The sequence below is a fragment of the Protobothrops mucrosquamatus genome, unplaced genomic scaffold (genome assembly GCF_001527695.2).
Source record: "Protobothrops mucrosquamatus isolate PMUCROS unplaced genomic scaffold, P.Mucros_1.0 scaffold1, whole genome shotgun sequence".
In the NCBI taxonomy this organism is placed as follows: Eukaryota; Metazoa; Chordata; class Lepidosauria; order Squamata; family Viperidae; genus Protobothrops; species Protobothrops mucrosquamatus.
The window spans coordinates 2,064,256-2,076,688 of NW_015386388.1; the positions used below are offsets into that span (position 1 = coordinate 2,064,256).

At 35.6% G+C, this 12,433-nt stretch overlaps 1 protein-coding gene across 1 annotated transcript in view; it reads right to left on the reverse strand.

Moving 5' to 3' along the window:
* The window catches only part of MYL4 (myosin light chain 4), a 17,353-nt gene extending 11,044 nt beyond the window's left edge, over positions 1-6,309 (reverse strand). The window contains exon 1 of the mRNA XM_015832248.1: positions 5,918-6,309. Within this exon, the coding sequence (XP_015687734.1) occupies positions 5,918-6,028 (111 nt within the window). The 5' untranslated portion in view covers positions 6,029-6,309. The remainder of the gene's footprint in view (positions 1-5,917) is intronic.
* Between the last annotated feature and the right edge of the window lie 6,124 nt (positions 6,310-12,433).

Below are 12,433 nucleotides of genomic sequence, written 5' to 3' on the forward strand. Positions count from 1 at the left end.
TGGAACAACCTGCCTCCAGAAGTGGTGAATGCTCCAACACTGGAAGTTTTTAAGAAGAGACTGGACAGCCATTTGTCTGAAATGGTGTAGGGTTCCTGCCTGGGCAGGGGGTTGGACTCGATGACCTCCAAGGTCCCTTCCAACTTTATTATTATTATTATTATTATTATTATTATTATTATTATTATTATTATTATTAATTTGGTGCTGGGGTTGGGATTCTGTAGATAGATTCACATAACATTTATATAATTTGGCTATACTGTACATACTGCTCAAACCTAATGAGCTATGATTTTTCAATAAACCATACTTAAGCAAACTATGTTTTGGAATGATGGGTGAATTCAATTGTATGTGTCAATTGTAAGCTAAAGTATACACAGAATTGCAAGAAATTGCTATAGCATGAAAATATTTTTATGTTAGAAATCCCAGCCAAACACATGTATTCTTCAAATTGAAATGAAAACTTACCCTTTCTTCCCTAGTTTCATCTCTTGTAGTTCAGAGTCTATCTAAACCAGGGATAGTCAATCTTGGCTCTTTTATGACTAGTGGACTTTAACTCCCAGAATTCCTGAGCCAGCTGTGCTGGCTCAGGAATTCTGGGAATTGAAGTCCCCAAGTCATAAAAGAGCCAAGATTGACTACCTCTGATCTAAACCATTCCCCCCTCCCTCTGTTGTCTCTTTCATTCTGAAACTTTGATTGCAATACTTGTCAAGCAGCACAGTTTATCTGTTGCTTTTATAAAGTTCCACAAAGTGATGCTAAACATAATTCTTATTTAATCAGAAATGTTTTTATAGTTAGGATAGCATTACCAGGTTTCTAGTTGTTTTTCATAATCTAGCCATAAAATCACACAGAAATACACCACCCTGTACAGTATGTATGTGACAGCTCACATCTTCCTGTGTCTTCCAGCTCATGTCTTCCAAAGATGATAAGCCCCAGTCAGACATTCTTAAAGCTTCCATTTAAGTTCCACTCCCATCCCAGTTATCTCAAAATGGCACTGGCTTTATGTAGACATTAACACACTCAGTACAACTATCTGCAGAAACTCTGTGCAAAGTACATAAAACTGTACTCACATTACCTTGTCTAAAAGCCAAACTATATACATACACACTTTACATATGAAGACTTTTGTTCCAGATGACATGAAAGAATATCGGGGAAAAACCTGCAATATGGTTGATTGGTTTGAGACATCCCCCTCCAATTATTGGCAAACCAAGCTAATTTGGCTTAATTAAGCATTATTAAGAATACTCTGTATTAACATTTGAAGGAATATAACCTAAACAAGGACTATTATGTAAAAAATATTTTTAGAATTTTTGTAGAAAGTATTTTTTTCTACAAAATAATCCATTTTATAATTATTTTATAGAAGGTTAAATCTCAAGAGAGGTGAAATAGCACAATGAGACAAGCATTTTCATTAATATGGAAATATCCGTCAACTGATGAGAGAAGATAAAAACTCAGAAGAAGTAATCTATTGCCCTACAAGAGATAATGGTTACTATATTGAAAATCTGGACAGGAAAGTTCCATCTTCTATAATGTATCATCCATTTTTTGCTGCCAACGGTCCATGTTACACCCAATGTTGTAAGAAATCATAAGGTTTCAGAAATACCAAAAAGTCAGGCAAGTTGTGGAACTCACAAATAGCCCAATGAGAGCCCAACAGAATGCTGATTTGGGGTGAAAGATAGAAAATTAGGTTCAGAGCAGAGATAGACTGGAGAATTGTATCCTGGAAGAGAATGTGGCTGACTAAACGGAAGAATAAAAAGGAGCACTCTGCCATTGCAAATTTTTTTCTGGCAGTCCCACTACTAAAACATCTCCTTATTTTCTGATCTCCTGGTAGCTTCTATTTCTAAATTTATTGTCCAGGTTCTCCCCATTGACCTAATCCTGAACTGAAGGAAAATGTAATCAGGTTGTCACTGTGAGTGGAGAAATATAGTATGTCAGTTTCATGTTTGTTCCTGTACATTTCTACATTAGTTTTAAAAAGTCCTATTCATTTTCATGAACATTTCTCTTAATGTATACATCTCTTTATGTTCCTTTCTTAGGATATACTTTTTTTGCAAATGGTTTTTCTTTCATATTATTTGTTAGATTATTTCCTTCAGTTATTCCAGTTATATCTCTTCATTTTTTTTATTCCTGCAATGTAAATTGGGCTATGAAATAACAACTCGTTCAAAAGCACCCAGTAAATATTCAGTACAGACTTGAATTGGATCTCTATTATCCATTTCAATCCTTATCCAATATATCATGCACTTTTGGTGCCTTTGTTTGCACACTTTGCAAGCAGTATGTACAAATCCTTAAGTGTGTGCTTTGAATTCCACACAAGAGGAATATTTTAAAAAGTGAAGATTTCAGTCATTCTGGCTTAATTATAGATTGCTAGTGTTGATTGGGCAAATTTACCAAAAATGTAATTAAACTCATAGTAAGCCCTAACCATAGGAGCTGAATTCATATTATGTATATGTGTGTGTGTGTGTATTCACATAACTATATATAACTACATAACTATAAACTATATATATATATATTCATATAACTATATATATATTCATGTAACTATATATATATTCATATAACTATATATATCTGTATATATCTGTGTATACACATACAACCTGGCTGAATTCATATATATTAAAAAAAACCTTAATGAGGCTTAGGGTAATCCAAGCCAATTTATTATGATTTACCAGGTTTATGTATTAGTATGTGTGTTTGTGCTTATATATATTTATTAGCATAAGTCATCTTTCCGAAGACAAGGTTCAAACCTTTTCCATTCTGTTCTGAAGCTATTAATAATTCAACCCCAAGAGCTATCTTACAAGAATGTGCCACTATCGAAGGAGAGGAATGCAAAAAGTTTTTCCCTTGCCTGCATGATAACTTCAGACAGCAAGGGTTTTGGGGATTGGCTCTGAGTGCCTGTGGAAAGCAAATGATAACAAGAAACACATGACCTGCTGCTTGTTAGACAGTTAAGTGTGTTTCAGTGTTATTAAGAGTAGCTTACTGACACTTAAATATTAAAAATATCTAAATATCAAATATTATGGACAAACAATGGATAACAAGTTGACACATTCCTCATAAACTTTTTCTGTCATTCAATCATTTTTGGAAACTGGATTCAGGTTAATACATTTTTTCTACATTCAGTATTTTAATGCCAGATTGAAAGTTGAAAGGTTGGCTCACTATATAGTGATTTAGATTAATGGTGCACTTGGGTGGGGTAGAAAAATGGGCTGAGAACAACAAAACTTTAAATTTAATTTTTTAATGTCATTTAATTTTTAAATGAAATTTAATAGAGACAAATGCAAAATTCCTTACTTAAGAAACAAAGTATGAAGATAGGCTAGAAGATACTTGATTTGGTAATAGTGCTGTGAAAAAGATAATAATCAATTACAAATTGAATATGGATGAACATGATAATGTGGTTGGAAAAGAGGCAGATGCACTTTTAAGTTGCATCAACAGAAATATAAATTCCAAATCATCTTCTTATTCTATAGTATAGAATAACTGAATTCAACCAAGCTGTGGGCTAATCAGTATAGAATCTATACTGATTAGCCCACACCTTGGTTGAATTCAGTTTTGGACAACGCTCTTTAAGAAGGATTCAGAGAACATGAGAGAAGAACAAACCATATGACAAAAGGATTAGGAAAATACCATAGCTCTATGAAGAAATATTGAAGGAACTAGGAAGGTTTAGTCTTGAAAAGAAAAAGTAGAGGAGGGGGGGAGATAGAACTTAACAAATACCTGAGCAAATGGAACATAGAAAAAAAGGAAAGATTATTCTTTAGGATTGTAGAGTGCTACAGTTCTAAAGAATAAAGAGCAGTTGGATAGTAGAACCAATTTTCCACAGGATGATAAGCTGCATCTTTCTGAAAGAGTTGAGATAGAAGTTAGGTAGCCATCTATCTGGAATGCTTTACTTTAAATTCCCCTAAGCGGCCCTTCCCATTCTATAATTTTATGATTCTGTGCAGCTTCAGTGAAACCATTTGGCAGATATATTGACCTATTTCATGCAATGTTTATTTATTTAGTGTATGGTATATCATATATGGATTACCAATATAAATTAACATTCATGCAACATAATAAGTTGTGATGCAGCTTATTTAGTTTGGGTTTGTAGTAAATCCAGTCCCTGGGATCTGTATAAATCCAATCAATTGTGGTTTATTTGATAAATAATGATTAAACATACTATTGTATGGTGTATGAACCTAGTTATGTTCAACAGTAAAACAAGTAGCTCCAAAAGAATAAATTATCTCTTTAAAAAATAAAGAAAAAGAGAACTTAAAAAAAAAAATCTGTGTCTTCTTATTTTTATATTGTCTCGTCTGTTTTTCTTTATCTGGGTTTACTTATCAGCTGAAATTCCAAAACTATGCCATAAATTGTGATAATATTTTCTAATGTGCTTCCTGTATCATGAGTTCAACATGACTATATAAAAATGTTGAAACTACATCTTTGATGTTATTTTCTGCCCAATAATCCTCTACAAAGGAAGTTTCTACCTGGAAAATGAAAATGGAGGCCATAGCCATTAGGAAAATTTTTTTTAGAAAGTTGTGATGTCCATCATTGACACCATTATTCCTGCTATTTTTTCTATGTGAAAATTCAGAGAGAAAAGAGATGATGATGTCGTCATCATAGTCTAACATATCAAAGGAGAACAAGATTGGAAAGTGTGTTATTTGGGAAAGAAAATGATAATGAAATATTCAGTTTGTATTTGTGAAAAATCAGTGTACAAAACACTGTACATACTTATAAATTAATTTATCTCAATGCAAAACAATTTTTGTATATTAATGATATCTTCTGCTTCTTCAGAATAATGCAGTATCACAGAAGGGATCTATACCAAACTTTTAAAAATCCCTGAATAGACAGATTTTCAAATTTTGGAAGCTTTTGGAAGTCTTTCAAGCTAGATGTAGATGATTTCTTCAAATAGTTGAAAACAATGTGGAAAAGGGACTAATATTTATTTTGTGAACATTCATTCCATTTTCAACAGTGTCAGCATGAGTTTTAACAAGAAAACATGTAGAATCTATTCAACCACAATGACAACAAAAAATAAATAAATAAAGATTTTATGGGAAATTAAACATTTCTCAACATTTTCAGTTTTTTTCAGGCCAAGAAAATGAACATATACAATATTCATTCCTTAGAATCATAATACTTTGGATGAAAACATGTTACAAACAAGTAATTCCAGGTTAAATACAAATCTTATCAAAACTTTCAACACCTGAATTATTTTTTATCAAGCACCAGAAATATTAAAGGTTACAATTAACTTGTACTATCCCCTGTTTCTGCAAAATATATTTATACTCATCAAGCAGAAGCTGATTTCCAAAATAACTATTCATTGTAGATCACATTATTTAATTAAGATAAATAATGAATATTTAATATTACCTGGAGCTGGATAAGGAAGAAGTGGGAGGCTGATAAACTAAATTTCAGAGTAGCCAAATGATAAAGTCAGAATAAAAATGTGGCTTCTTCCACTATTTAAATTCACTAGCTTGGGGAACCCTGTTTGAATATAGTCACCTGCTGCAGGCCATTTAATGTGTCAGTGGCAGAACTGTATTCCCTGCTCCTTATTCCAAGAAGGATAATAAATAACTATGCTTTTCTAAACCTGATGCCCTTTCAGATGTGTTGGATCTTGCTATCCAAAATCTTCTCTAGGATTACCTGGAAATTATAGGAGTTATTATCAGACACATCTGAGGGCAGCAGATTGGTAGAGGCTGGAACAGGAAAAACTGAAGTTCCTACTTACGGTCACACTTTTGGGATCAAAGGCAGGTTCTTTAGGTGGTTCTGGAGCTGGAGCTGGAGCCGCAGCTGCTTTGGGGGCTTCTTTCTTGGGGTCAGGTTTTTTAGGAGCCATGAGTCTGGATTTCCTGCCAAAGTGCTTGGTTGAAAAAACCTTAGGGGCTTCAAGGAACAAAAGGCAACACTTGCATCCACGCCTTATATACTCAGCTGTGGGTCTCCTACCGAGGGGTGGGTAAATTGCAAAGACAACTGTTTACTATAAAAGGAAGGGTCTCCAAAAAAGTAGCCTGTCTCTCATTCAACAATTGTCCTTTGTCATCCACAAGGCCTGGCTTGGCTCCATGTCCTATGATAGGAAATGCAGGCTGCTTTTGCACACCTGAGCTGGGAAAGCTTACTGAAATGGAAATGCTTTTTTTAGAGGATTATCCAGAAAAAAAATCATACAGCTCTTTGTTCCTCAATCTGCCTCTATACTCAAGGGGAACAAAGTGTGTCTTTTTATAGGCAAGCCTTACAAGTGCAAATGCCACAGATTCCTTTCAAGGTCTGGATTTACTTTCTGACACTTTCCCAGTGGAATAGTTGACTGCAAGCTGTTTGATCAACACACTCTCTCTCTCTCTCTCTCTCTGTGTGTGTGTGTGTGTGTGTGTGTGTTTCACTAGCTGATCTTGCTGGAGAGCCTTATTTGGCTTTTCTCTCATTTTATTATCAATCATATCTTTTGCAATCTTGCCTTTTCCCTAGAAACAAATTATTTTTCAAAAAAATATATTGCATATTGAATGACAACACCTGGGTTCCATAGTACTAAATTATTGCATTAACTTTTGCTAAACAGGGTGTACAAGCCTAACCAGTTGTAATTTATTCAACAAAGCATGGCTAGATCATTATAGTTTTTAGTATGGTGGATAAACCAAACCAGGTTTTATAAACCATAATGGTTAGGTTTGGATATCATGCTAAGTCTAAACCAAACAAATCACATTATGACTTGACATACTAAATATCCACTCAATGGTTTCATTCTCACAACTATCCTTACTCATATTTTAAATTATTCATAATTTAAACATAATTTGCTCAATTAACCCAATTCTCTGGATCCATATATTATACTAAACCATGAAGTAACAAGCCGGACTAAGTCTGCAACATGTTAGGCCTAAATTTAACTTGAGTGTCTACAACAATTTTGATAAGGGTGACTGCACACATACATTACTACTAAAATTGTAGTATGCAATGTGTTGGATCATCCTTCCAGAGATATTTTCTTTCCTAAACAAAAGGAAAGACCATAAGGAGGCAAAAAAGCAGGGAGAGTGACCCCACCACTCACATTCTTGCCTGTTCCCACAGTTCAACTCATCCCAAAAAAGTGTCAGTCACATAACAAGTTGCACTTTTTGAATCACAAATAACCAGATTGTCATGACAAACCAGGCCACCATCTTCCCAATGCATATCAAATGCAGCTGGAGCACCCGATTTTACTGGTGTTATTTGCATAATGAGTGGAAAACAGCTAAAAGGAGAGAGGCAATATTATTGAAGTTAGCTTGAATGCAAAATGTAAAATATTGAAACACAATTCAGGCATGTATAAAAACCTGCAATATTTAATTTGGGGCTTCTATTAGCCAAATTAATTTTTAAGAAATAAAAAATGATCATCATTGACCATCACTCAGAAGAGCTCACAAAATATGGGTTGGCATTTCCTGGATCTGGAGATTTGGTTGAGATTGCACTGATAACTCTGGCTACTGTATATTAAAAAAAATCAGATACGTTTTTCTCATTTAACATGAATATGTTAAAAATCCTCAGGGATTTTTAATGTTAACAAGAGCACACCTATACAGATGGTCTTGTTCTTTTAAAATCTATATACTTAAAAATGTAAATGTTCGTTTGTTCAAAATCTTAAATCTCTGAAAGTTTTTCACCGATTGCTTTGAAATTTTGACACAACGTTGCATTCGAATACGCGCGTGTTTTTATATACCTACTATTATATAGATGTTACACCTATGACACAAACGTGCGCTTTCTCTTTTCTTTCTTTTCCATTTAACCAGACTGAGCTACAGCAACGCGTGGCTGGGTACAGCTAGTGTTTTTATAAGATCATTACCATAGTCTTGACCTTGGAGGAACGTATACAGTGTTTTGTACAACTAAGCATAAAAAAATCTTGTTATCAATTATAAAAATACTCCTATAGCAGTTTCTTAATGAAAAGAATTTACTCTTTCTATTATGTCAGATTTAACATTAAGGAAATCAATGTCTAAATTGTAGCATTGGTAAAATTCCTCCTAAACTTAAGTAATAGTACTCCAAATTGTACTTGTTAGCATTTATTAAAATGTTATCTCTGTGTACCTCCCCAACATTTATGCTGCAGTTTATGGATCAGCTTCTCAGAAACCACTCTTTCCCATTCTTTGTGTTCATTACCTCCAAAACATACAGAAACAATGTATTTCCTGTAGCCTCTTCCCTTAATTGACTGTATGTGGTTTTTTTTTTGCATAGATATAATCCTGGTTGTTATAAATGTTCGTTTTCTATACTCTATGATACTGAATGGAACTATATATTTGTAATTTATGTAATTCTACAAAATAGGGATGACCACCCTTTGATCCCACCCTCTTTGTTCTGGTCTTTAACTAATAAATATTTGATCTGACCTTTTGATGCCAAGATTTGAGGAGTGGGAGGGACAGTTGCTGTAGATGGGACAATTATGCCAGATATGTGGGGGCTGTATTATAGACAATGTAAAGTTGGGGTTATCATAGTTTTCCAGGTTGCTGGATTTTTTCTCTCTCCTTTTTAAACATTTTTGTTTTAAACCTATTCTGTAACATCAGATGATTTTATTGCTTTCTACCTTATCAAGCTACCAATTTTGACCACTGACATTTGGAGGTATAACTATGAAGTGGACTGCTTGGCATTAGGGCAAAAGTTACACATCTCTGCCATGAGACATCAGTTCCTTGAAGGATTTCAATTCAAGGGAGAAAAGTAAAAACTTAGAAATGCAGTACCTGTTTCAAAAATTATTTGTTTAATTATTTTTATCCCATATTTATTATTTTTATAAATAACTCAAAGCGGTGAATATGCATAATACTACTTCCTTCCATCCTTATTTTCCTCATAATCACCCTGTGAGGTAGATTGGCCGTAGAGAGAATGACTGGTTCAAAGTCATCCGGCAAGCTTTCATGATTAAGGCAGGACTAGAACTCCTAGTCTCCTGGTTTCTAGCCTGGTACTTTAACCACTAGATCAGAGGTCACCAACTTTTCTTGATTGGTGGACCAGAAGTAAAGGGAGAGGGAAACATTTTACGCACGCTTGCGTGCACGCGCATGGGGCCACAAGCACGTGCATGACACAAATGGGGCGGGGCTAGCGCTTGCGTGATACTCGCTAGCCCTGCCCCATTTCTTGTGCACAGTGCCCTGTTTCTGCACCCTGAGGCATGGTGTTGACCCATTTTTGCGCAGTGCGGCATCCCATTTTTGTGCCCTGTGGTGCAGTGGTGTTTCGTTTTTGTGCCCTGTGGTGCTGCGATGTCCTATCTTTGCACCCCACAGTGCAGCGGCAGCCCATTTTTGCGCACTGCAGCATGGCGGCATCCTGTTTTCACACCCCAAGGTGCGGCAATGGCCCGTTTTTGCACCACGCCTGGTTTATTTAGCAATTTCCATATAGGACAAGATTGTTCTTGACCAGGTGACAATTGTGTGGTTGTGCTCAGTTGCCTAGTAGTTCCTTACTTGCCTTCCATAGTTCCAGAGCAGTTTGTGGTGGCTGATTGTTAGGAGGGATGAAAGTTTTGAGGAAGCTGTTTCTCGATCTCAGTCTCGATCTTGGAGGTTGATGGCCTTATAATAGGTGTGTTTCTATAGCTGTCACTTTAACTCATTTTTCTACACAGCACTTTCCTGGCAGAATTTTGAAGGAAGGATATCAGCTAGATAATACACCTTTTGTATTGGTCAGTTTTGGACACCCGGTGACCAGTCTTGCTGTTTCATTTAGGACCATGTCCCCCTGTTTTGCATGTTTTGATCTACACCAAACAGACCTGGCATATTCTCCTACAGAGTAACATAGGGCTAATGTAGAAGTTCTTAATGTGTGCAGGTGGGCACTCCAACTTGTGCCTGTTATTTTCCTCAGAATGTTGTTCCTAGGAAATATTTTCTGTTTGGTATTAAAACAGTGGTTCTTAAAGATATGTGTGCAGACCAGAATTACTTCCAGATACTTTGGAAAATCACAGTGTTCTATGCTGGTTCCATTCCATTGTATCTACAGTATTCTTGATGCCCTATGGCTTTTCAAGTGGAAAGCACAAAGTTACGTTTTTAGGCAGTTTGGCTTCAGCTGGTTATCCTTGGAGTATGTGACCAGAGCCTTGGTCCATTTTTTCTTGACAACTTTGAAAGTTATGCTCTGTACTGCTGTTGCCAGTTCGTTGGTGTAAGCAAACTCCTAGTAGTTTCCAGCAGTGGTTGGTCATTGGTGTATACATATTAACAGCATAGGAACTAATACACTGCCCTGCAGAAGTCCATTTTTGGGGGTTTTCCATCGACAGTATTGTCCCTGAAAGTTGACATAAAATCTACAATAGCTATGATAATAGGCATCTTATAATTTTTTAAAATTTAAAATCCTTTGTAAAGTGAGGGACTTTCTTCAACAGGACTGCATAGCTGACTGTATTGTAAGCCATGGTGAGATCTATGAACATCATTCCTGTGATTTCCTTCAGTTCAAAACCGTCCTCTATGTATTATGGTTAGGTTGAGAATTTGAGCTGCACAGCTTTTACTGGGTCTGAAGCCAACTTATGTGGTATAAACAGGAGCTCTAGTATTGCAGACAATTGTTCAGGAGTAAACATTCAAATACCTTGTATAAATAACTGAGAAGCAATATGGGCTGTGGCTTTTTGGATCTTCTGATGGCTTATCTGATTTAAGTATGACTATCACGTAGGCTTTACTCTATATCTTGGGTATCTGAACCATATTTAAACATCTGTTGTAGAGGCTGAGAAAATTTTCTTTCGTTTAGATCAAAAATGTTTAATCCACTCAACCCAAAACTCGTCAATACCAGCTGCTTTGTTATTCTTATGCTTGTCTATTAGCCTCTTCCAACTCTCCTATAGTAAAGGGGTTTGTCAGATTGCTTATCTTCCATTCTTCATTCCTGACTATTTTCTGTTTATGTATCTGTAGGTTGAAATCTGGTTTTCACAACTTGTGTTAAGCCAGCAGCAGCAGTTTCACATAGAATAGGTCGATGTTGGGTCTTTGGTATTGGCATTCCTACCAATTTTAAGCATTAGTGTGCTATATTCTCGCTTAGGAAAATAATGTCAGGGGTGTAGTCTCTCCTCCATCAACTGTTGTTAAAGGACACTGGTAGTTTTCTGTCATGGATAAGTGATAGTTGGTTGGATTCCACCTATTCTACTATGGCCTTTCTGCTTTCATTGTTATCTACATAGTTCCACAGATTATTATGACTGTTGAAGTCACCTATTATAAACTTAACTGGTTTGTTACGAAGATTTAGTGGTTCAAAGAATGAAAATTTTAAAGATGGTGGTTTATAAACAGATGTCACTGAGCTCAGCTATTAATATCTCTACATTATTTTCTTCCATCTCTGCTATAGACAAGATATGAATATCGGTTCTAGTAATATTTGTTTTTCCATATTGCTGGTGACATTGTTCAACGATTAATCTCATTCCAGGAACTTTAGGGCATTGCTGGTTTTCCTCCCTATGAGTTTCTTGCAAACATAAGAGGTCACATTTATATTTGTTACAAAATTCTTGGAGGAGGATTTCTTAGACCAAGGACATTCCTTTTATGTTAACTGTGATCTATATCAATTTGGGCCCTGGGAAGGGCCATTTTTTGAGGTCGTTCTTCTTAGTAGTCACAGTTATCTCTGATTGAAGATGTTCTAGAGTTGAAAGAATTTGCCCAAGGGACGCTCAATTGCCAAAAGTAATGCAGTCTTCAGGAAATCTCCTTTCATGTCCCCCATTGGTGAGGATAAGGAACCACTAAAAAGTATCCTATCACTAAACTATGTGCTTATGTGAAGAGTGTAACTATCTTGCCTTCATGTACATCTCCCTATTGCTGTAGAGAACATGTACTTGTAAAGTACATCTTTATGAGAGCGCATATAATAGGATGGGATGAACTTATCTTGTTACTTTAATGTACTGGAGAAGGAAAGCTCCTATTACTGAACAGGATTAAGCTTTTATTTTAATATAAACAACAGATGTATTTCCAATAGTTACTGGGTCTGCAACACAGGAGTTAAAAGCTATTTCTTGGCAGGATCCCTTGCATTCTATGCCTGTTATTTGCCATGAGCAACACCCTCTCTTGTCTGACTGTAAAAAGAGCATATGTTACAATCCCATGATCACTTATTATTGCTG